General features: G+C 46.6%; 1 protein-coding gene and 1 long non-coding RNA gene across 3 annotated transcripts; one reads left to right on the top strand and one right to left on the bottom strand.

Annotated features, from left to right (window-relative positions):
• Nucleotides 1–9,587: 9,587 nt before the first annotated feature.
• LOC115284911 lies at nucleotides 9,588–12,065 on the bottom strand. 2 transcript variants are annotated; one of them, XR_003905377.1, is made up of 3 exons: nucleotides 11,979–12,065; nucleotides 11,686–11,878; nucleotides 9,588–9,727 (listed from the first exon to the last, which is right to left on the bottom strand). It is a non-coding gene; the product is annotated as an uncharacterized LOC115284911 (long non-coding RNA). The 2 variants fall into 2 exon arrangements; XR_003905376.1 differs by lacking the exon at nucleotides 9,588–9,727 and having other exon boundaries at nucleotides 11,428–11,878.
• A 651-nt stretch (nucleotides 12,066–12,716) lies between these two features.
• Nucleotides 12,717–21,587, top strand: KCNK1 (potassium two pore domain channel subfamily K member 1). The gene is made up of 3 exons (XM_029931360.1): nucleotides 12,717–12,761; nucleotides 17,037–17,432; nucleotides 20,289–21,587. Exons 1-3 carry the CDS (start codon nucleotides 12,749–12,751, stop codon nucleotides 20,546–20,548), a joined length of 669 nt encoding a protein of 222 aa, XP_029787220.1. The 5' UTR covers nucleotides 12,717–12,748; the 3' UTR covers nucleotides 20,549–21,587.
• Nucleotides 21,588–25,477: the final 3,890 nt, after the last annotated feature.

Here is a 25,477-nt window from a genome sequence, read left to right on the forward strand (position 1 = left end):
TAAACTGTGGTCCATCCAGAATGAAATATTCTTCACCACTAAAAAGGAATGCACGACGAAGGCATGCAAAAACTTGGAAGACCCTTAAGTGCGCGTTGCTAAGTGAAAGAAGACAATATGGACTCTATGATTCCAACTAATGACATTCTAGAAAAAGCAAAACTATGGAGATGGTAAAACAGAACAGCAGTTGCCAGGGGTTAGGTGGCGGGGTGGGAGGGAGTGCAGAGGAGTTTTAGGGCCACAAAACTTTTTTTCATGACCCCGTAATGATGGCTACAAGTCATTATACACTTGTCAAGCCCCAGAGACCGTGAACCCCAGTGTAAACTGGACGCTCTGGGAGGTAATAATGTGTCCATGTGGGTTCATCCACTGTATCCAATGTTCCCCTGTGGTGGCGGATACTGAGATCCCGAGAGACCCCGCCTGTGTGGGCAGAAAGGCTGGGGGAACTCTCACCTGCTGCTCAGTTTTGGTGTGAACCTAAAATGCTCTAAAAAGTCAAGTCTATGAGAGAAGAGAGAGGTGATGCACTAGAGGCAGCAGGTCGGTGATGGTCTCTGAGAGCCCTCCTCCACAGGGGACCAGGGAAACGGTGGCAGCTGGGGGGAACATGGTGGCTTGAAGAAGGGTCCCTGTGTCTGTGTAAGACAGGAGAGTTAACGACGTTTATGGAAGGAAGGCAGACTCGCTGGCCTGTGTCCTTGGGTGGGTGGGTGTTTCTGGCCTCAGAAACCCAGGAGAAAGGCTAGGAGGGTCGTTGTCATGGGTGGGGAGATGTGTCACTGAGTTCTTGTGGGAGCTCTTTTCTGTTGGCATCTGTGTTCTCAGCAAGAGGAGAATGTAAGGAGCATTGGAAACAAAAGGATTGTTAAAAATTCACTGATACAGGGGCACCTGGGTGGCTCAGTCGGTTAAGCGTTGGACTCTTGATTTTGGCTCAGGTCATGATCTCACAGTTTGGGAGATCAAGCCTTGCATCAGGCTCTGCACTGACAGTGCAGATTCTTAGGATTCTCTCTCTCCCTCTCTCTCTGCCCCTCTCCTGCTCTCTTGTTCTTGCTCTCTCTCTCCCTCTCTTTCTCAAAAGAAATAAACCTAAAAAAATTCACTGATATAATTCACCAATTTTTCTGCCCATCTCTCAGTTTTCATCATCATTAATTTCAGACTAGCCTCTGAGCTCTTTCAAATCAAAATTTCCATTTAGCAGTGGCTAACTTTTCTTAAACACAGAATTACCATGCTTTCAGCGGGACCTTTTTTTTTTTTTAATGTTTATTTATTTTTGAGAGAGAGAGAGAGAGAGAGAGAGAGAGAGAGAGAGACCAAGTGTGAGGTGGGGAAAGGGCAGAGAGAGGGAGACACAATCTGAAGTAGACTCCAGGCTCTGAGCTGTCAGCACAGAGCCCAGTGTGGGACTTAAACTCACAAGCTATGAGATCATGACCTGAGCCAAAGTTGGAAGCTCAACTGACTGAGCCCCCCAGGCGCCCCTTTAGTGAAACCTTTCTGACTGATGTGTTTCCCAGGGCCTGACGGTGATGAGATTTCTTTCTTTCTTTCTTTTTTTAAGTTTATTTGTTTTGAGAGAGAGAGCGCCAGGAGAGGAGAGGAGAGGGGGGAGAGAGGGAGCAAGAAAGAATGAATCTCAGGCAGGCTCCACGTGCTCACCTCAAAGCTAAATGCAGGGCTTGAACTCGGAACCACGAAATCGTGTTCTGAGCTGAGTCATTAGTTGGACCTTTTAATCAATTGAGCCACCTAGTCGCCCTGAGATTTTCATCTGTAGAAACCTACACCATAGGACTTCTGCTTAGTTGGTCCACTGTGATGGTCAGAATATAATGTCCTTTTGGGAGCCTCTGGCTTAAAAGTAAATTCAGTTCAGTTGTTTGAAGCACATGAAAGTCCTTTTACATTTTAAATGGTTCTATTTATTGGGCTGATAAGACTCAACTATAAGAGCAGAGACTCTCAGCAGTTCTGGGGGGAGGATATGTAGTGTGAGTACTAAGTATTATATTTTATGTTTATTTCTCATGCCAGTTGTAGAAATTAATGCCTGATGGAATGTTCAGGGCTGTGGAAAAACAGAAACCCTAAAAGGTTAACTCCCGCCCCTGCCCCTGCCCGGAGAAGCCAGACTCTCTCCTAAGACAGGTTTACTTTTCCTTGTGTTGTTTATCCAAAGGAAGCTTTGGTTGGTGTTTTTTTTTTCAATGTTCGTTTATTTTTGAGAGAGAAACGGAGCATGAGTGGGGAGGGGGCAGAGAGGGAAACACAGAATTGGAAGCAGGCTCCAGGCTCTGAGCTGTCAGCACAGAGCCCGATGTGGGGCTTGAGCCCAAAAACCGCGAGATCATGACCTAGGCTGAAGTCAGACCTGAGCCGATGTCAACCAACTGAGCCCCCAGGCACTCCATAGGAAGCACTGATTTTAAAAGTCAGTAAAATATTTGTCTTATGGATAGGTCCCCTTACGCGTCTTAAGGAGTAAAACAAAGCCCACGGAGTGTCCAATGAGATGCTTCAAAGTGGGGAGACCCTGTGCACCTCCCCTGACTACAGGGTGCCTGCCCTGACCAGGGGGCTCCCCACAGCTATTCCTTAGATCACACAGGCCATGGGGTAGGAAAGGAAGGAAGACGTGACTCTTTTCTTTGTCCAGTGCATGTGTGTTTGATGATCAATTTCCAACAAGAAAGAAAAAAGGAAGGAAGGAAGAAGGGAGGGAGGGAGGCAGGAAGGAAAGAAGGAAGGAATGAAGGAAGTAAGGAAGAAAGAAAGAAGGCAAAAGAGAAAGAAAATTGACCAACTCCTGCAGTTATGGTTGAGCCCACGGGAGCATATATGGGACGAAAGCCCCGCGGACAAAGCTCCGTTGTACAGCAGCTTTGTGAACATTCCAGAGGCTGCCAGCCTCCCAGCCTCCTCGAAGGAGGGTCGGTCTCCTGGCTGAGCTGCCCAGTGGCGCAGGTGCGGCATGTGGGGACCCAACTGGTGCAGTGTACGACATGATGCACCTACATGGACTCTGTGACTAAGCTGAGCCATGTGCTGTCGTGTTTAATGCCAGAAAGTCGTATTTTTAGAAAGGGAGGAATTCACGTGATTCCTCCAAGCAGCTTGCTCTTCCTACGTTTGGTTCTTAGGGGGAGAGTGTGTACGCACAGGAGTGGCAGATAGGTTTTTCCTGCCCAGGGCACTTGCCCACGAAACAAATGATACCACTCACTCTTCGGGTGAGTAAACCGTGAACCTAATGATAATTAGTTGCCTCCGACCAAAAGCCCTCAAAAGTCTTCTCCCTGCAGTTTCACACCCACGTATGTCTTTACCCCCCGGCTTTTGGCCCTACAATTGGGCTCAGGTTCTGATGCACCAAAAGAAGAGAGGAATATACAGGATTTGAGTTTTTCATTCATGCAACCCTGAATCTGGACCAAATGAAAGGGCTACCACTCACCTTATATAGTGCTGCCTGCCTCTCTCTGTATTATATAGTGCATTTTCCACCACTCAGTTGATGCCTAATCATTCACTGTTTTGCAGTTAAAATTTTTTTAATGTTTATTTATTTTTGAGAGAGAGAGAGAGAATGAATGCATGCAGGGGAGGGGCAGAGAGAGAGGGAGACACAGAATCTGAAACAGGCTCCAGGCTCTGAGCTGTCAGCACTGACGCAGGGCTCAAACTCACAAACCGTGAGATCATGACCTGAGCCAAAACCAAGAGGATGGCACTTAACCGACTGAGCCACCCAGACACCCCGATTTTAGGATCTTTCAAACCACTGGTGCCCTTGAGAAGGCAGACCTGACTCCCCATCCAGCCAGTTGAAGGGCAGAGCATTCTGAGCCCACAGCTCTTCCCACCAGACCTGAAGCAGCCAGCGAGAAGCCCCGCTTCTGCTTTCCCCACCCAAACCTTAGCATCTCTGTGAGCCAGAGACTCATTCAGAATGACTTTGTTGACCAAATATTCAATCTTGTGGAATATGGCCCCTGAATCCCTTTATTACCCTGCCAGTTCTATAGATGGTGTGTCATCTGCACCTCTCTTCCTTTCATTTAAGTCCTTCTCATCGAAATAGGACTTTGCTCCGGGCAGAATCCTCTTGGAGTTTCCCAGGGTACGTGTGATTGTTTGGCTTCTGTAGGTCCTTTCTCCCAAGCCAGGTTGTTCTAGCTTCGTGAATCAGAGCTGCTATATTCGCGAATAGAAACAGACGGCGCCTGATGCACAGTGAGGGCTCAGCTGGCAGTCGTTGAAGTTTAGGGCTGAAGCTACTGTGGCAGACCACATAGCCCAGCGGAGAGCGGGTGAGCATGGTGAGGTCCGCAGGGAGGAGGGTGTCTGTGTCAGGGCGGATGGGGGAGTGTCTGCCCTTCACGGCACCTGCCGCCCTCTCTGCCCGCTCCCCCTCAGTGAGCCTATAAACACCAGTGCCAGAGGCTGATGGGGAGGGCGGCCTTGCCTTTCCCGTGCTGGCCTCTGGATCTCCATCCCACGCTGGTGCTCTGTTCTCCGTCCTCGGTCACTGTGCTCGTTTCATGGGGTGAGGACGTCTGGCTCAGCCCAGGTGTTGTAGCTGATTGCACTTCCCCTGGCCGTAGGGAAATCACATTTTCGGGAACACTGCACATCAGTGACAGGTCGGCAAGACCAGGAGGTGCTCCCTGGGCAGCGCACCTCCAGCCTGGTGGGTGGACCTGGGCTCCTCCAAGAATTCTGTCCCACATGCAGGAGCAGACAGCTGACTTGCTCTAAATCCCAGAATGTCGGGTGCCTGGGTGGCTCAGGTTGAGTGTCTGACTTGGACTCAGGTCAGGGTCTCTTGGTTCGTGGGTTGAGCCCTGAGTTGGGCTCTGTGCTGGCTGCTCAGAGCCTGGAGCCTGAAGGTCTAGAACTCTCTTAGAGGTTGTCTAGTTGAAAAGCTGTCCTTACATCCATATTTCAGAGCCTCAACTTTTTTACTTTTTATGATAGGTTATTGCAAAATACATACAAATTAGGGAACTGTATAATGGAGGACTCCATGTACCCACAGGCCAGCTGTCCACACTCGCAGTTCTGCCATCCATGCCTCATCTGTCCCACACGCCTCCCCCACCTTCTTTTTATTTTTTCCTGGCGTATTAGTAAATTTAGGCAAGGCGGTGCTGTGGTGACGTGGCCCCTCAGTCTTGTGGCTTACGGTAACAAAGGTCCGTGTCCTGGGCCAGCACACATGGCTCCGCTCCCCACCTCCTTTACTCTGGGACGAAGGCGGGAAGCTGAGGCTGTACCTGGGGAAGTCTGTGAAGAGAAAACAGCTGTTTGGAGTTGCTGTCTGGGCATTCGACATTATGATAGCCCTGCTCACACCCAGAGTCTGGACGCTTAAATAAGGACCTGCGCTGAGGCGTCCTGCCCCGCTTTCCCACGTTGCTTTTCCTGGGGCACCTTTGAAAATAACCACTTAGAGTCAAGCCCATAAAAAGTTAGGGACCTCCTCCCCAACCACCGTATGAGGGACAGGTGCTTGCCAGCGTTCCCTCTATCCCGTGCTCCCCCAAGACCTAGGACGAAGGACTGCCCTTCTCCTGGCTTAGTCTCTGCTGTCTGAATCTTGTGACTTCCTTCCTTTGGTGTAAGTGGATTGAAACTGCTCCTTCAACTAACTTATAAACATCATGAAATCCACTGATGAAAAGCCCACAGCTAATAGCATCCTCAATGGGAAAAACTGAGAGCTTTCTCCCTGGGATCAGGGACATGACAGGGGTGTCCACTCTCACCACTGCTGTTTAACATAGTTCTAGAAGTCCTAGCATCAGCAATCAGACAACAAAAGGAAATAAAAGGCATCAGAATTGGCAAAGAAGAAGTCAAACTTTCACTTTTTGCAGATGACATGATACTCTACATGGAAAACCTGACCAACTCCACCAGAAGCCTTCTAGAACTGATCCATGAATTCAGCAAAGTCACAGGGTACAAAATCAATGTACAGAAATCGGTTGCATTTTTATACACCAATAATGAAGCAACAGAAAGAGAAATCAAGAAACTGATTACATTCACAATTGCACCAAAAACATAAAATACCTAGGAATAAACCTAACCAAAGATGTAAAAGATCTGTATGATGAAAACTATAGAAGACTTATGAAACAAATTGAAGAAGACACAAAGAAATGGAAAAACATTCCATGCTCATAGATTAGAAGAATAAATATTGTTAAAATGTCATTACCCAAAGCAATCTACACATTCAATGCAATCCCCATCAAAGTTGTACCAGTATTCTTCTCAAAGCTAGAACAAACTATCCTAAAATTCGCATGCAACCACAAAAAACCCCAAATAGCCAAAGTAATATTGAAGAAGAAAACCAAACGGTAGGCATCACAATCCCAGATTTTGCCTCTACTACAAAGCTGTCATCACCAAGATAGTATGGTATTGGCACAAAAACAGACACATAGACCAACGGAATAGAATAGAGAGCCCAGAACTGGATCCACAAGTGTATGGCCAATTAATCTTTGACAAACCAGGAAAGAGTATCCAATGGAAAAGACTGCTTTTTTAGCAGGTGGTGCTGGGAGAACTGGACAGCAACATGCAGAAGAATGAAACTAGACCACTCTCTTACACCATACACAAAAATTAACTGAAAATGGAGGAAAGACCTGAATGTGACACAGGAAACTATCAAAACCCTAGAGGAGAAAGCAGGAAACAGCCTCCTTCACCTCAACCTCAGCAGTTTCCTACTCGACACATCCCCAAAGGCAAGAGAATCAAGAACCAAAAAGAACACTTGGGACCTCATCAAGTAAAAAGCTCTTCTGCATGGCAAAGGAAATGATCAAAAAACCTAATAGACAACCAACAGAATGAGAAAACATAGTTGCAAATGACATATCGGATAAAGGGCTAGTATCCAAAATCTATAAGGAACTCACCAAACTCCACACCTGAAAAACAAATAATCCAGTGATGAAATGGGCAGAAGACATAAACAGACACTTCTCCAAAGAGGACCTTCACATGGCCAACAGACACATGAAATGATGCTCAGCATCACTTATCAGGGAAATACAAATCAAAACCACATTGAGATACCACCTCACACCAGTCAGAGTGGCTAAAATGAACAAATCAAGAGACTATAGATGCTGGCGAGGATGTGGAGAAAAGGGCTCCCTTCTACACTTGGTGGGAATGTAAACTGGTGCAGCCACTTTGAAAACACTGGGAGTTCCTCAAAAAACTATCCATAGAACTCCCCTATGACCCAGCAATAGCACTGCTGGGAATTTACCCAAGGGATACAGAAGTGCTGATGCATAGGGGCACATGTATCCTGATGTTCATAGCGGCTCTTTCTACAATAGCCAAATCATGGAAAGAGCCTAAATGTCCAACAACTGATGAATGGATAAAGAAGCTGTGGTATATATATACAATGGAGTATTACAAGGCAATGAGAAAGAATGAAATCTGGCCATTTGTAGGAAAGTGGATGGACCTCGAGGGTGTCATGCTAAGCGAAATAAGTCAGGCAGAGAAGGACAGATACCATATATTTTTACTTATAGGTGGAACCGGAGAAACTTAACAGAGGACCATGGGGGAGGGGGAGGGGGACAATGGGGAGAGGGAGTACGGCACACCATGAGAGACTCTTGAATACTGAAAACAGACTGAGGGTTGATGGGGGATGGGAGAGAGGAAGGCAGATGATGGGCATGGAGGAGGGCACTTGGGACGAGCACTGGGTGTAGGATGGAAACCAACTTGACAGTAAACTATAAAAGAAAAAAAACACAAAAAGAAATTGCTCCTTCAATATGACCCTGTGTGTTTTTACTTCTCCCAAATAAGAGCTCAGATGCTGAGGAGCTACTTCATATGCATGGCTTATGCCTTCCCAGGCAGCAAATCATAATCTGCATGGTCTTAGCTTAACACACCAGCTACGGGCCTCCCAGCAAGGGCACAAAGGCCCTGCTCGTGGTTGTTCCTAAAGGGGAGCACACTGATTGGGCCATAACCCAGCTCCCAGAGCAGCAGGATTCCCTAGAAGGAAAGGCCTGTTCAGTGTCAGACACTCAGAAGAGAAAAACATTATATTTTAATACCTAGAGAATGCGATAGCATCCTTTTCAATGAATCTGCACTCCCTCGGCAGGAAGTTAGTGTGCAAAGTTGCTAGTTGAGACTACTGGTGGGAAAGTTAGTTAACATTTGAAAGACTCTAACTAGGAATCTATTTTACTGAGTCTGTCTTCACAAGTACCTCCGTAGCTAGACTAGTGAATTAGACTAGTGAGTCTGTGAATTAGCCTAAGGAGGACTCGAGGTATTTTTCTCGGGTGAGGTGGTGGTGGTCAGCTTACGTAGATCAACTAGAGATGATCCTCTCTCCATGTATGAGGCAGGCGTACAGTCTTGGTGCACCCAGCAAATGCGTGTCCCTGACAATGGTAGTCAAGGCCTAGGACTGCGTCCTATTCTGTGCTCTGCCACTTAAGGAAGGAGCTGAGGATTTTGTCGCCTGATTTGACCAGAAAGTAGTTGAATCCGGCTTCAAGAAGAGTGTCCCATCTGACTCCAGCAAACCTTTCTTTTTTTTTTTTCTTAATGTTTATTTAATTTTGAAGGAGAGAGAAAGAGCATGAGCAGAGGAGGGCTGAGAGAGAGGGAGACAGAATGCAAAGTATGATCCAGACAGGCTCTGAGCAGTAAGCACAGAGCCCACTGCAGGGCTCGAACTCACCAACTGTGAGATCATGACCTGAGCTGAAGTACAATGCCTAACTGACTGAGCCACCCAGGTGTCCCGTCCAGCAAACCGTTCAATGAACTACTGGTTCGAGTTTGAATTGCCCTGGGTCTACAACCTGTAGTGTGACTGTTGTGTCCCTCTTTTTGCTGTAAAGCACCACACTTTGTAGAGGTGTTTTATGGGAGGGGACTTTGCGTTTTCACCAACCTTTGATCATTGGAGTCTACTGGTGTCTCCCCATGAAAATGTGATTGTGGCTAATGACCACCATATTGGGTCCATTTCCAGTGAAGGGAATGAGAACCTAAAAGAGAGTCTTTGGATTTTTCTGTGTCGGGAGGGTGGGGGGTGGGAGGGGAGTTCATTAGAAGCCTCCCAAACTACAGAGCGCCTACAAAGTTCCAGTATCAAATTGTTCCCTAAGTGGTGGTATTAGGTCTTCAGTCCTTATCAGGACTGCTTCAACTGTGGAAGAAGATGTCTAGAAGGATGTAAAGAGAATTGAAATGTGTCCAGAGAACAGAGGTGAAAATACAGACAACTTCTAACTAGTGTGCCTAGGAACAGTATGGCCATCGGAAGAGCGCACATATTACCAGGATAATTCCATTAGCTACTTCTTTCAGCCTCAGAAGAGGAGCTTAATTTTGCCGGGCTTGATATGCACCAGCATCTGTGCTAATTGCTCTGTGTGGGTCATTTTATGTCATCCTCATAACTCCTCCACGAGGGGAGGAAGTGTTACTCATATTTGACAGGTGAGGAAATTAAGGCATAACTTTCCTCAGGGTCACGCAGCTCGTTAAGCAGCAGAGCCAGAATTTAATTCAGGAAATCTGATTCTTCCGCGGTTCCTCTGAGTTTACAAGTGTGATTTTGCAAAGGACTTTTTTTGTTTGCACCTTCTTCCCGGCATTCTCAAAGTTCATGAGTCTTTACAGTCTGAAGAAAAAAAAAAAAGAAGTTTTACTTTATTCCAGGAACCTCTTCGTCCAAAAGGTGTAGAGCTTTTCCCATCAAGACCAGGCGGACACCTGTTTTCCTCCCATAGTCCTAGAACCCTTGGGACATCACTGTTTTGAGTTTTTATAAAGGGAGAAGTGGAAATGTGGTTTGATTCAGCAGGTGTCCGGGGCTCCCCCCACTCTTCACACCATGTGAGAGTTCAGGACGACTTTGGCTGCTTCTAGCCTGGAGCTAAGCTTTGGGCCAGGCTAGGATCTACATCCATTAGGTGAGGCGTGGGGAGCAGAATTTCAGCACCAAATAAACGGTGTGTCTTCTCCTTGGCATCCAACACTTTTTCTATTACCTTTTGAGCCAGTCTTCTACAGGGCAAGGTGCCCAGCTGTTGGGGGGGAGGGAAAGAAACTGAAATCCTGAGTTGCCTGCACAGCATACCTGGAGGGGAAATGCCAGCGGCATGAATTGTGAAGCTGATTGTAAAAGTGTGTCACTGGGAAACCTTTCCAGTGTAATCACTTTTATTTTATTTTAATGTTTATTCATCTTTGAGAGAGAGAAAGTGCTAGTGGGGGAGGGGCAGAGAGAGAGAAGGAGACACAGAATCTGAAGCAGGCTCCAGGCTCTGAGCTGTCAGCACAGAGCTTGACGCAGGGCTCAAACTTACAAACCATGAGATCATGGCCTGGGCTGAAGTCGGACGTTCAACCAACTGAGCCCCCAGGCACCCCTGAACACACTTGTCCTATACAGCCCAGCCAATCCAGAGCCCACACCCCCAAGCACCTCCTTTCTGGGGCTCTTGCCCTCCGAGCTGCTGTCTTGCTGCCCTAGTGACCCCGAGGCCAGATGCCAGACCACTTAGGGACAGCCTCTGTGCCCTCACACCCACTGACATTATTCAAACCAAGCCTGCTTATCCTGCCTTTCCTGTTCCTTCCTGTGGAAAACCCCAAAAATGTGACTGCTTCGAATCCTGGGAAAGCTGTACTAAAAAGGTGATGTCATTTGGTTATAATCTCATAGTGGGTAGTGGGTCAAGTGACCTAACAAAGCCCTTCAAATGCTCAACAGAAGGTACAGTTGAACAAGCTGGAGTTTGGGGGAGGTAGAGATTATTACCTGATTTTCGCCCCTAGGGAGCAGGTGTAATTAAGATGATTAGCAAACAATGCCCTTGGCCTACTGTTCCCTAAGCCTCCTCATCTTACATACAGCATCTTCCTGCAGAAGTTACCACATTATAACTGAACAATGTGACTGGCCAGGCTTGTTAGCGCCTTGACGGAGTTCGGCTCACAGGGGAAGACTGGGTGGATCGGAAGCCGGCTGTAAGCCAGATGCTCGTCTGCTTGTCATTTGAAAAAGTTACGGAGCACACTCACGTCTCTCTCCTAACTGCAGTTTTCCGGAGCCAGGCTTATGCGAAGCATGCAGAGGCCAGTGCGAGAGAAGATGTTACAGGGATATAGGTCTTTAAAAAAAGATGGAGAGGGGTGCTTGGGTGGCTTAAACTTTTACCTGGTATGTACACTATAATTCCCTCTCTATGTATATTCTACATTTTGGAGGGTGTAACCAATCCTCTGGGCCACTGGACAGACTGTTATTTAGCTGGTGTCTCTGCAGGGAGACAGGCAGGGATTACACATGGAGTCATCGACACGTAAGCCTAACAGTTGAATGGGAAGATAAGAATTTCATTGGATCCTTTTCTGTGCTTCTATCCCGGATATTCGTTATTGCTGCAGAAACTCTGCTTTCCAAGGTCCCCTCTAACTTGTTCGGACTTCGTGTTTTTCTCTCATTTTCTCAGTCCTCTTCTTTTCTCCACTGATGACCCTGCTGTTTTCCATTGTGGTCCACTGGAATTCGAGAACATGGGGCTCCCCTGGCTTGTGCCCACACTCCCTGGCCCTTGTCGGTTTTGTGCTGACCTGGCCCGGATACCCGCGGCATTACCCAGGCTCTGCGTCTCCAGGTGAGGGCTGTGCCATCCTGTGTCCACGCTGATCACTGTGGCTCTCTCCTGAGGCTCATGGTCTCGTCGGCAGCCCCTTGGAGCCACAGGCCAGACATGGTGCCCTTCTGCAGTGATGGCCAACACTGCCACTTGGCCACCAGGAGCTCCTGAGAAATAATGTTAGGACTTGAGTTGACTTGAGTGGCATCATTGACTTTTGTATCACAATGGGATGATGCAAATGGAAAGATCATGGGGTCTACTTACTTTTATGACCTCGAGCAAGTTGTCTAAACTCTCAGAAACTCAAGTGCTCTCATTTGTAACATATGGATAATAACTCTTGGATTTGACTCTTGTCACACAATTTGCAATTCTGCACACGTACACACATACACACACGTGGCAAGCAGCAAATGGTGGCTGCTTTACTTGGGGATTGTGAGCTCACCTACACCTTTTCCAGCGCCTCAGTCTCCGCAGGCTGACGGATGTGTGGCAGGGGCCCAAGTTACCATTTCTGATTGTTCTTTTGCAGTGCTGCCATTTATGGTTGAAACTCACACTGCAAAACGTGCAGGGTCCCCCACCTATGACACTCAGGCCGTTTGCTGGGATCTGGTAGTTTTTAAATGCAGTGTGTTCATATGCTTCATCTCTCACAATGGCCACTTCAAGGCAAAGAATCAGAGCAGTGTCCTAACTAGGAATACCACTGCCTCTCTCTCGGGACATTAGCAAGAAACCAGCTGTGATTGAGTAGAAGCAACAAGAAGCATCTGAAAGACGCTTTACTGGGATGGTAAACCTAAACAAGAAAAGCATAGCCATTTGCACCTCGTGTGACTTCTCTCCTCTGTCCCCTCTTAACCATCCGTGCGTCCCTCATCACATGTGGTGAATGTAGCCCGTTGTCAGGTTTTGCCACTGTTTCCATTCAGTCTGTTTAGAGTCCCCTTGAGTCTCCTCTCTTTTGTAAGCAACTTTGGTTATGCGCAAAGGAACGGAAGCGCTGCATTCCCTGCCCTGTAGATGACATGGATGGAAGGGGTGAGCAGAGTTTATCCCCGTGCGAGTTTTTGGAAAGCATCGCGGTAAAGCAAGGAAGTATGAAGACCTAGTGTGTGCAGGGTATCTCGAAGCCCACACCTTATGGACACTGTGGAACAAGAACTTCCTTCAAGCAAAATCAACGTGACCAGAAGTCTGTTCGTTGCCACGTAGTGAGTTTCTGGCCCTCCCAGATTTGAAGCCCCTTACGACTCCAGTGTTAATTGCTCTCTGTGGATTGGGGCACCCAGAGAGCTTCATGGTAGAAAAGGATATGATTTCCCCGTCAGGGGCTCCTGGTCTGCAGGGAAAGAGATAACCAATAAGCGAAAGCTCAGGACTGCAAATTAATACCTGTTTTAGAGGAGAGGAAACATCATAATTTATTTCAGTACCTCTACTAGGGTGGATTTCAGAAGTTGAGATTCTTTTGTAGATTTTTTTAAAGCAGGTATCACACTAACTTAATGGGACATGTATGTCGTACTACATCATACTAAAGAATGTGAGGACATGGCAGTATTTATTATTTGTGCAGGGTCACAGGAGGTAGTAGGAAGCTGCCCCTCTCCGGAAAACGTCTGATGGGTGGGAGGAAGTTGCCTCTCAGTCCGTTGCTCTAAGGAACGGAACAAAGGTCCTCTGTCTTGGACTTCATTCAGCAGGACTTAAATACCAGAAAAACCAGAAGGCCCAGATCCAGCATAGCATAGCCCCGGTTTAGACATTCGCTAGCAGAGTGCCATGGCTGCCATTGTAGGAGGAGCCAGAGGGGAAGCCAGATTCACCAGGACATTCTCAGGAGTACGACTCCACCACCCCATTAAACACATACTCCTGCGATGCCCAAAGTACATGAATAGCCTTAGGAAACTTAAAGAACACCAAATACCAAATACGTAGGTTTATTAAAATTTTGCTACATTCTTCATAGTTTATAATGGGAGGTTTTAATATCACTGTAAGACTTTTAAATACAAACTGCTTATGATTTATCTGGGGGGTCCATTGACTGAACTTGAGTAAATTATTCACCGCTTCATTAAAATGCAGTAGCATGAAGGTTTCCATATGATGCATTAAACTATTTATTGCCAAAGAATTGCTGTGAAAAGGTTTCCCCAATGTGGCCTGTACTGAAAGTGTCGAGGATACCAATGAAATGTAAATTTCACGTTTCATTTTCCATTAACAAAAACTTATTTCTGTAAACACCAGGGAAAGAAACAGGCTTACGGTAAGTCATGTACATGCTGGTGATTTTAAATCTCGTAGCAGAAACAGATCACTGGCATAAACGCATTTAATGCACACAGAGATTCAGAGTCTCGTAATGACGATCTCCACTGCTCAGAGGTAGTGTTTTCATAAACGGGAGATTCAGTTAACATTCTCATGAAAAGATCTGTTGTTCTTTGAAACTAAAAATCACATCCTAAGATATTTTAGAACTAGACATTTGTTTATTTGTGTTCTGTACAAGAAGCGAAATCACGTCATGTGTTAGAACAGACAGCACAGGTGAGGTGTAGAGCAGATAATTTTTTCAAATTCTACCACGACCCAAAGTAAAGTCATGGACTTCAGGGCTTTGGGCGAGTCTAGCGGATTTGATCAGTCTTCCTTCTCTACAAAATTCCTACCACGGTGGAAGCCCTCCCTTGGATCTCATTTGAACCCCGTGGCACTTACACAGGCACGGGACCAAAACATGCGATCACTTTCCAGTGGCTTCGTTATGGTTGAGTAAGATGACAGTTCCAGAGCTCTCTGACCACGCAAACGCCCCTCCCGATGCCTCGCTGCCCCTCGTGGCTGGCATCGGCCCTGGTCTACTGCCATGTGGCCACTTTGCTCAGACCTCAGAGTGAACGACTAGTCCACTTCCTCCTGCTTCCTTCTGTGGCATGAACATCGTTCAGCGTGCTGTCCTCATCTTCCCTGCTCTTCCCCGGGTGCTCCCACCTGTCCCCTTCCCTCTCCATCGTGCCCCAACCCGGCCCGCCATGCCAGGAGCAGTTGGCTGTGGGAAGGCCGCATGGATCTCGGCCCTGAGGCTCAGAACAACCATTCCTAACCCTTTTGAGAATCTAAGATTCCAGAATCTCATCACAGAAAAACGGACACGTGAACAGGCACACCGCAAACAATTTCAGCATGTTTCTGGGACTCCCTGTAGCGCCTTCATAACCTGAGCGCCTTCTGGGCCAGCAGATAACCTCCTATATGACTTCTGGGCTGACACCATGCACGGGAAGAACCAGAGAACTTCCCTCCCCACCTGGATCCAGCCCTGCCCCACCTGCCACAGAGCAGGGAATCGGGGCATCTGAAGCTGAAGGGTTTTCAGAGTTGTTAAGGGTGATATGTTTCATTTATTTATTTGTATTAAACATTTTTCTGATGTTTATATTTCATTTTGAGAGAAAAAGGGACAGAGAGTAAGCAGGGGAGGGGCAGAGACAGGGGGAGACTCAGAATCGGAAGCAGGCTCCAGGTTCTGAGCCGACAGCACGGAGCCCAACGTGGGGCTTGAACTCCTGAACCGTGAGATCATGACCTGAGTTGAAGTCAGAAGCTTAACCAACTGAGCCACCCAGGTGCTCCTAGCGCGGGATATGTTTTAGAAATAACTTAGAAATAACTTTTCAGTTATAAGCACATACGTGAACTTTCTTCAGAATCCAGCTCCACAAACAAGTGCATTTCGCTGGTTTTTTCCTAAACTGACTTGTTTGAGTCTGGCCTTTCAGGATAAAGTGCTCCTGAAATTTTAAAAGCAATACACAGAGGGGCGCCCAGGTGGCTCAGTCAGTTGGGCATTAGACTTCGGCTCTGGTCATGATCTCACAGTCTATGAGTTCAAGCCCCGTGTCGGGATCTGTGCTGACAGCTCAGAGCCTGGAGCCTGCTTCAGATTCTCTGTCTCCCTCTCTCTGCCCCTCCCCTGCTCTCACTCTGTCTCTCTCAAAAATAAATAACCATGAAACAATTAACAAAGAAAACAGTATGCAGAGCCTCAGCCCCCTGGGTTCTCCCTTGCCAGCATTTGTTAGATGAAAATTCTCTTAAATGACTTAATTTGGACACGACTCAAACCTAGTGGAAAGCCAAACAGACCTCTCTGTTTTGGCCACCGGCCCTAATGTACTTTTTTCCTTAATGTTTGTTTAAGGGAACTTATGGCATCTTGGAACCTTCAGAAATAACCAGGGGCCGGGGGGGGGACTTAAAAAAGGTTACAGTTCAGGGACCTGGGTGGCTCAGTTAAGCATCTGAATCTTGGTTTTGGCTCAGCTCATGATCTCCCGGTTCATGGGTTCGAGCCCTGCATCAGGCTCTGAGCTGATGCTATGGAGCCTGCTTGGGATTCTGTTTCCCTCTCTCTCTCTCTGCCCCTCCTCACCTCTCTCTCTCTTTCAAAAATAAACATTTTAAACAATTTTTTAAAAAAGTTTATAGTTTCTAAATATGCCTTTTAGCCAGATAACACAGCAAAATATTTGAAAAGAAATGCTCAGTCCTGTGGCTCGGTGTGCTTCGATCTTAATTTTTCTTCTTTTGTGATGTCTGTGTCTTCATGGAGTCTTCTTTGCCTGCTCACAGTTCAGCCATCCCTGTTAGAACGTTTTATGAGCAGTCTGTTTCGGACGCAAGTGTAGACTGGTGTTTGGATAGTAATGAGGGTACTGGGGGGCAGGGAAGGAGGGGACCTGTCACCCTGAGGAAGTAGGCGACCTCTGGTGTATTTTCTCTGCGGGTCTCGGACGATGGGCATCGGGCTCTTCACACACAGAACTGCTATCTATTCTAGCCTGACAGTAAATTCAAAACCAGACTCGGACATGTTGGAAAGAACTGGTCAGATTTTATCAAGGGCAGTAGCATCATCTGTTGAATTTTACTGCAGTAAAGAGTCTGGTGGAGCCTTTAAAGTATCAGACCCTTTGGGGCAGCTCAGTCGGTTTGTGTCTGTCTTCAGCTCAGGGCATGATCTCATGGTTCATGGTTCGTTGGGCTCTGTGCTGATAGCTCGGAGCCTGGAGCCTGCTTCTGATTCTGTTTCCCTCTCTCTCTGCCCATTCTTGCTCATGCTCTGTTTTTCTCTCTATTTCACTTAAAAATAAATAAAAAAAAATCAAGTATCAGACCCAAAGACTGACTCTTTTTCTAGGTTTGAGGGGGGCTGGGGTGGGTGGTAGACACTGTCATTTGCAGATGCATTTTTTGGGCCCCTCTGCCTTCTCACCTCAGTTTACCTCCTCCCCCTCGCAGGTTATGGCCACACCGTGCCCTTGTCAGACGGAGGCAAGGCCTTCTGCATCATCTACTCGGTCATCGGCATCCCCTTCACCCTCCTGTTCCTGACGGCGGTGGTCCAGCGTGTCACCATCCACGTCACCCGCAGGCCTGTGCTCTACTTCCACGTACGCTGGGGCTTCTCCAAGCAGGTGGTGGCCATCGTCCACGCCGTTCTCCTAGGCTTTGTCACCGTGTCCTGCTTCTTCTTCATCCCTGCAGCCGTGTTCTCCATCCTGGAGGATGACTGGAACTTTCTGGAGTCGTTTTATTTTTGTTTTATTTCCCTGAGTACCATCGGCCTGGGGGATTACGTTCCTGGAGAAGCCTACAATCAGAAGTTCAGAGAGCTCTATAAGATTGGGATCACGTGTGAGTATCCAAGCACCCAGACCCCACTTCCTCCGCCTCTTTTGCTGTTATGCCACACCCCACCTGGCCCTGCGATGAGGGGGTCCGTCGTGAAAGCCCTGATCTTTTTCACGGATACATTTGCAAACTCTCTATGCAAGAATCATACTGCTGAGACTTAACTTTTTCCAAGTACCTGAAAGCTGATCGGTTTCTCACTCATAACGTGACTAATCAATTCCTTACTAAGAACATTATAAATTACAGTGTAAAAATGCACCACACAGAATATACTGGATTGCCAACTTTTAATTTAAAAAAGAAGTTGCTCTTTTTATCAGATATTTTAAGTTCCAGAAAACTAGGGGGGCCCATTGCTATGGGTCGCATTCTTCGATTTATCAGGAAAATCTTAAGACAGTTGACTACCTTATTTGTCCATGTGGTTCTTTTTCAAAGAAGGTAGAATAGATGTGAACTGTTTTCACAATTTTATCTGTGGAAGGTAGGCATTCAAATACGATGGCCAGTGGTTTACAATTTATAAACAATTTTTAAAAATTCGATATGATACAGAAGAGCGCCTGGGTGGCTCAGTCGGTTCAGCATCTGACTGCAGCTCAGGTCGTGATCACACGGTTCATGAGTTTGAGCCCCGCGTCAGGCTGTCTGCTGTCAGCACGGAGCTGGCTTCAGAACCTCTGTCCCCCTCTGTCTCTACCTTCCCCTGCACATTCTCTCCCTCTCTCTCCCTCAAAATAAATGAGTAAAACCAGAAAATAAGACAAAATTCAGTATGATATAGAGAACTTAGAAATTCTTAATTTTTGTGTGCCCCTCTCCCATCCCCATCTCTTGCATCATAACATACATACCCTTTGCATTTCTGCTGTCTCGTGATTTTTTTTCAAGACTCGACTCCTGTCGCGACTCCTAGGAAATCATAGTAGATGCTCTGTCCTTGCCCTGTCTTGTAGTCTTAACCTAACAGGGTGCTTAGTTGAATTATATATGTTTTAACATTTCCATTAAACCGTGGGCTCCCCCGGGACACAGACTTCACTCCCACACCCCAGTACTTTGAATAACGTCCAGGCACCATACCAGTTCCATAAATATTTACATGCTTACCAGGGTGACTTCATATTTCCCCCAGTTACCGTAATTATTTTTAATGTCCACATAGTATTTCATCAGTCGCTATAGCACAATCTAACCAGGCCTCTTCTGTTTTGATTGCTCCCAATTAGGGGGCATTATAAATAACGCTATGGTAAATATTTTTGTACGTTTACCCTTTTTCTACTTTGCTGTTTTTCCAAGAAGTGGGGTTGGTGGCCCAACGTGAATATGCCTTTTCTGAGACTCACAGAACACAGTGACCCAGTGCTTTCCAAATGGCGTTATGAGCTCACACTGTCCCCAGAATACCTGAGCGTAACGGGGTGGTGTGGACCGGCAGCATTAGGGATGTTTTGTTGCACATACTGCAGTTCCGATAAACGTTCTCGTAACTCTTTTCTTCACGTATCAGGTAGAATACTACCTCCTGGTTTTAATTTAGTTTGTTTATGACTCTGAGAAGGTGAATGTTTCTGATTGTGTTGCTCGCTCTACTTTTCTCTCGTGTTTATAGTCTTCTCATAAATTCTGCCCAAAGGTTGATCCCCCTCGATTTTTCACATAATGCGAAATCCTTTCAGATCGTCTTCACACTTGCAACAGTGTGAGCCAGGTTTTCTGGGGCCATCTGCTTAGCATATGTGCTGAACCAAGAGAAAAGGATCATTCCAGAGGTATATTGGGTTGTGGGTAGCGTAAAATCCCACAGCTTTTGACTGAAACTCCATGAGTATTTTTGCCAGCGCCTGATCAAGGCCTGACTAAACACTGGATGAAAGAAAAGGAGTGGAATTGTCAACTAGTCCAATTGCTGCTTCTCAAATACACCATGCTGTCACCAAAACTTAAGAGCCAGATCCTAAAGGTGCTAGAACCACATCTCCTTGCCTTCTGGGGATAATCAGCCTCCTTGTTCCCATTATGCCGTTCATTCGATCCTGCTCATTTGTTTTCTGACAGTCCTCAAGCATTTACCACGAGGCCATGAAATTGGAATTTTTGTTATTTTTAGTTTTCATTTCCACTTTCCTCTTCCTTTCCAGCATCAATTTTTTTTCAAGGAATATCACTTGACCTGAATCAACAGGTTATCTTTTATTTCAGAGTAAGAAGCTGGTAGAGTGAATCCATGAATGTGGTCCATGTGGACCCCAAAATCACTGTTTACTAATGGGCAACTTGGTGGCAGTTGGATCCCAGTCAAGTGCGAATCACGACCCATCAAGACCTGTACGATGTTTGCATCCATTCCTAGGGGGATTTTCAGTTAGCTTGCACTTCATTTCTCTTGCTACCCTTCTTATTCAATAGTGGAAATCCTGACACAAAGTCCTGAATGCTTAAGGAAGTGTCGAGCTTTGTTCTGGGCGCTTGTGACAACCAAAACCTTTTCTGACACTTCTCACTGGCTTTTTGAGAGCCACTGACTACGAAGAAGGGGCGGAGAACCCTCTCTGGGCACATTACCCTCGGGGGGCGGCCGAGTGCAGGACGGAACTTCTCTTTAACGATGCCAGGCCAGCCCCAACTTCTCTTTGTTCCCTCAGAAATTATGCCTCTGGGATTCTGAACATCCCAAGTTTGTAGAAGGGGAAGTCATTTTCCTCTGGGAGCCCATCTTGGAGCCATGCACCTCAGAATGTTCCTAGAAATTGGGAAAGTGGCAGTGAATTGATTTCACCTGCACACTTTCTGTGGCGTCACTTGATTCATCCGTGACTCGATCCCACTGAGACTGTCATTTTTCTCGCTCAGGTTACCTCCTGCTCGGCCTCATTGCCATGCTGGTAGTTCTGGAAACATTCTGTGAACTCCACGAGCTGAAAAAATTCAGGAAAATGTTCTACGTGAAGAAGGACAAGGACGAGGATCGGGTCCACATCATCGAGCACGACCAGCTGTCCTTCTCGTCCATCGCAGACCAGGCGGCCGGCCCGAAGGAGGACCGGAAGCAGAACGAGCCTTTCGTGGGCCCGCAGTCCTCTGCCCACCCCGACGGCCCGGCAGGCAACTGAGGGCTTTGCCGGGTCGTCCGGGAGCAGCCGGGGGAGGGCAGCGAGCGAGAGCCTTTGTCTTATTTGTTTGTAAGAGAATATAGACACCAAGATGGTATTTTAACAAATACCTGCAGTTCAAAATATTTACAAAAAAAAACAGCAAAAAAAACAAAACCATAAAAACACACACACACACAAAACAGAAAACCCCACATACAGAAAAACCCCAATATAACAGAACAGAGGAAGCCTTTACTCTGGATGACTGTCTGATATCTGAGGAAATGGGATATGTACCTATAATTCACATGAGACAAAATTACCTAGACTTTACTAATGGGTGAAGAATACTTGAAGAAATGTGCTGCTGGGGAGAGACACGGATTTTACACTTATAATTGGGGACTTGAGGATTTGCATTCAAATCATCTTAGCTCATGGCTAAATAGCAACATTTATATTTAAAAGCAAAAAAAAAAGAGAAGCATAGAGATACGTTTTATAAATAAGTTTATGTGTACCGGTCTGCATGTGCCCGTCCAAGATCATTATTTTTGTAGAATCTAACTTAAAACCTACTATTTATAATGAATAGGTAACCATTAACTGTGTACATACACGTCTAAAGATGTTTATATCTTGTACATATATGGTTTCAGTCTCCAGGTCTCAGCATACTTCTTAATCCAAGATTGTAGATACTTTTCCTTTTGATTTCTCTTTATACTAAAGAATCGAGCATTGCTACAATAAAATAAGGGAAATAATACACTTAAGAGTGAGTTACTATATATTCTACAATAAATGTTTCTACCCTTTGCAATAGAATGATCCCAGATGTCTAAAATGTTTGTTGTGTTTTTCCGGAGGTGGTCAAGTAATGAATAACGTGATTTGTAAAAGAAGTTATTTTGTTTTGAAAGTGCGTGCTTTGTAGTCACTTAATGCTAAAGCCCAGGACATGAACACAGAAGCCCCAGGTGAAGAGATTCTGTCAAATCAGAGAGTTTTTTATAATTTATAAGCAGAAATCAATAAAAATCCTAGCTGGTCGCAATCTTTCTGCCTTAATACATCAAGGAAAGCTATCCTCTGTGCAGATAATATGTATGGACTCATTATAGAAACCATTAAGGCAACATGTAAATGATACACACAGGACAAAATTAAGAATTCTAGAAGAGAGCGGTGCCTGGGTGGTTCAGTCGGTTAAGCATCCCAACGTCGGCTCAGGTCCTGATCTCCTGGTCAACAAATTCAAGCCCCGCATCAGGCTCTGTGCTGACGGCTCAGAACCTGGAACCTGCTTCCGATTCTATATCTTCCTCTCTCTCTCTGCCCTTCCCTCACTTGTGCTCTCTCTCTCTCAAAAATAGATAAACATTAAAAAAATTTAACAGGAATTTTAGAAGAGGAAAAGACTCTGCCTGATAACTGATGCCCAGTGACCCACTACCCTGAGTCTCCTCTCCCGTGGGTCCCTGCCCGGGAGGTGATGCTCAAGATGTTGATAGAACTCTGTGCCCTGCTGATAAGCCAACGGAGCAGAGTGTCCTCACCTTGGGGACGTGACTCAGAAACCTGTCCGTGACGTGCCACCAGCGCACGGTTACCAGCCTTGCCCAATTGGCTGCTGGCCTTACACAAGCAGGGCCCAGCCTCATGTAGGCACTCCCATCCGGCCTCAGAGCAACAGAACTGTGAGAAGGATGCATCTTGGCTCCAGAGCTTCGGTGATGCCATCAGTAGACTCCCCTTCTCAGTGTTCACTTCCAACCATGTTGATCTGTCCTGGGTCTGGGCGGTGCTGAGTGATCCTGTAACGCATTCCTCTCTTCACCCCACACTGACCGCTGACCGCGTCCCCGCGGTGGAGGCTGCTCTTCAACAGCGTGAGTGATCAGTTGAAAAGTGGAATAGAGACTCTTTAGAAAATAGGGACATGCACCAAGGACATGATTGCTCCGGAAACTTCACAGTGACCACAGTGCTTGGTATGGTGTAGGGGTGTTGAAGGATAAAAATCATAGAACCTGATATTACAGGGAGGGTGTCTTTACATTCAAGGCAGGAAAAAGTTACTCTGGTGCCACCACCCCTTGACTAATCTGAGCGGGGAGTGCAAACTACAGAGGATGAGAAAGAGCATAAAGGGAAAACTCGGAATCAGGATGTCGGCAGCTAACAAAAGTGTCGAGTTCATCTTCAAAGCAAATGAATCTGCAGAGAAGACGCTAACCTTGAATGCCCTTCAAATTGCTTTTGTTGTTTTTAATGTGCAGGGGGAGGTCCAAAACGGAGCAAGTTTTGTCTCCCGGATGCCAACCGGAAGGCAGAGTGTCTTCTCTGTGCTTCTTTTTTGTCCTTGGCCAGCGGGCAGGTGCTGCCCTGGGGTCCTGAAGGAGGAGCGAGCTGGCAGAGAACAGAAGCTGGACTTTCTGGGGCTGGACCAGCAGTGGGCAGCAGGCCAGCGCTGGCCTTGGAACCCTCTAGTTGGAGGTGAGCGAGGGTGAAGCTGGAGTGGAAGTAAATACTAGCAGAGACGCTTGGGATTGATGAGTAGAGGAGAAGCCCAAGGAGCCAACTCTTGGGCATGAGTGTTCTAAATTGAGTTCTTAAGACTCTTGGGGCGCCTGGGTGCTCAGTCGGTTAGGCATCTGCCTCTTGGTTTGGCCTCAGGTCACAATCTCACGGTCCTGGAGTTCGAGACCCGCTTTGGGCTCTGCTGACAATGTTGAACCTGCTTGGGATTCTCTCTCTCTGCCCCTCCCCTGCTCTCTCTCACGCTCTCTCTAAATAAACTTAAAAAAAAAACAACAAAAAAGACTCCTGTAGAAGGCCCTCAGGATAGAGAAGCAGCAGGACCTCTGTCCTTGAAGGAGAGCGCCCGTGTCTGTGAATGTAAAGGTACATGTCCAGTAGGGAGGCTGACTTTGGTGCAGCAGAAACGCTCCGTGTGAGCAGAGAACAGAGCGTCAGTGGAGGAAGCATTCTCGAGCCCCCAGGAAGAGGCACTGTAGAGCAAGGGCTCGGAGAGGTCTCTGAAAGGAGGTGATACAGGAAATACACAGAATAGATGAAGTTTGGCCCAGATGACTCCATTTATGAGACTGTCATCTCCGCAGCCATCACGTCCCTGGGAGAGTTTAGCGCCATTTGTTCAAAAGCGAAAGAGGAAGATGCTTGGGTGGGAAAAGGGGATGTTTTCCTAACAGATAAATACGATGCAACTTAGGGAAATAATGGCTGGGAATGCTTAGATTAATAAGACATGGGGTCACTTTTCTCTCCTGACAAAGTCACGCCCACACTCTACAATCCAGTCTTCTGGATTGGATTCTGTGCCTTTTGGAAAATGATGGGGAGATATTTACAAATCTGGAGACATCAAAGTAGCTGAAAGATTCAATGCAAAAGCTTATAAAACCCTTTAAAGTGATTGGTTGGATATACACTGTCTTGAAAGTGGTGGATATTTGCTTGAAATAAGAGTTCTTTTTTAAAATTTTTTAATCTTTATTTTTGAGAGACAAAGAGAGACAGAGTGCAAGTGAGGGAGGGGCAGAGAGAGAGGGAGACACAGAATCGGAAGCAGGCTCCAGGCTCTGAGCTGTCAGCACAGAGACCGATGTGGGGCTCGAACTCAGGAATCATGAGATCATGACCTGAGCTGAAGTCAGATGCTTACCCGACTGAGCCACCCAGGCACCCCAGGAATTCATTTTTAAGTTGGCCCAAGCACGCCCTGCAAGGTGTCCATAACATTATCCGTCTCTTACCGGAATGCGGTGAGCAGGGCTTCCTGATTGTGTGGGGTACTATACAGCCTCCCCACGCCGAGGAGAGCTGTGATAAATACTGATATTCCCGAGTAAGGAAAGCAGTCCTCTGGGATCGAGTTTCCGAAATGCGTACGTGGTCAAACGGATCATGTTTCGGCAAATGTAGAAACAAAACTTTCTTGGGGCGCCTGGGTGGCTCAGTCAGTTAAGCGTCTGGCGTTGGCTCAGGTCATGATCTCATGGTTCGTGGGTTCGAGCCCCACATCAGGCTGTGTGCTGACAGCTAGCTCAGAGCCTGGAGCCTGCTTCTGATTCTGTGTCTCCCTCTGTCTCTGACCCTCCCCTGCTCGCACTGTCTCTGTCTCTCAAAAATAAACAAAAAAACGTTTAAAAAATTTTTTTTAAGAGAAACAAAACTTCCTTGTAATGCGGAGCCTGAAATCATAAGAGCTTAACTCCATATTTGACGCTGCCCAGTACAATTTTCAGTCTGTCTCTTTAATAATTTTAAAGCTGTCCCCGAAGTGATGTATTATTTTCCAGGAGTTCTACTTTAGGAAAATTGGGCACATCTGAGCCTTTTGTGTGAAGGCAAACCATGAAATTGTTTGCTGAAGACAACTGTCCAAATATTTATCTAATAGGTGTCGTCAGGCCAACTCAGCTTTCTAAACTGCAGTGAAAATGCGGCATGGGGGTGGCTCAGTCAGTTAAGCATACGACTCTGGGTTTTGGCTCAAGTCCTGATCTCATGGTTCGTGGGATGAAGCCCCACATTGGGCTCTGAACTGACTTGAATCTGCTTGGGATTCTCTCTCTCCCTCTTTCTGCACACCCCCACCTTGGGGGTGACACTCAGAGTCACAGTCTATACTGCCTGACCACCCTTTTGTATACTCAGAAGGAAAAATGGAACATGACCGCTTCTCCCTTCCAGCAAGTTCTATGCATTCTGAGCCAAATAGCAGGACATACCCAGGCGTATGATTGTAACAATGTGATTACATACTTGCAAAAATGGATTTGCCACGGTGGGAACTTTCCCCAACCACCTGTGGGTAGTTTGTGGAGCCCAGTGCCCTGTGCCACCTGCTTTGAAAAGAATCACGGGTTAACGGCTAGTAAGTGCACTGAGAAGGGCTGTTGAGAACCTAACATGAAAGGC

Source organism: Suricata suricatta, chromosome 2 (assembly GCF_006229205.1).
Source record: "Suricata suricatta isolate VVHF042 chromosome 2, meerkat_22Aug2017_6uvM2_HiC, whole genome shotgun sequence".
NCBI lineage: Eukaryota > Metazoa > Chordata > Mammalia > Carnivora > Herpestidae > Suricata > Suricata suricatta.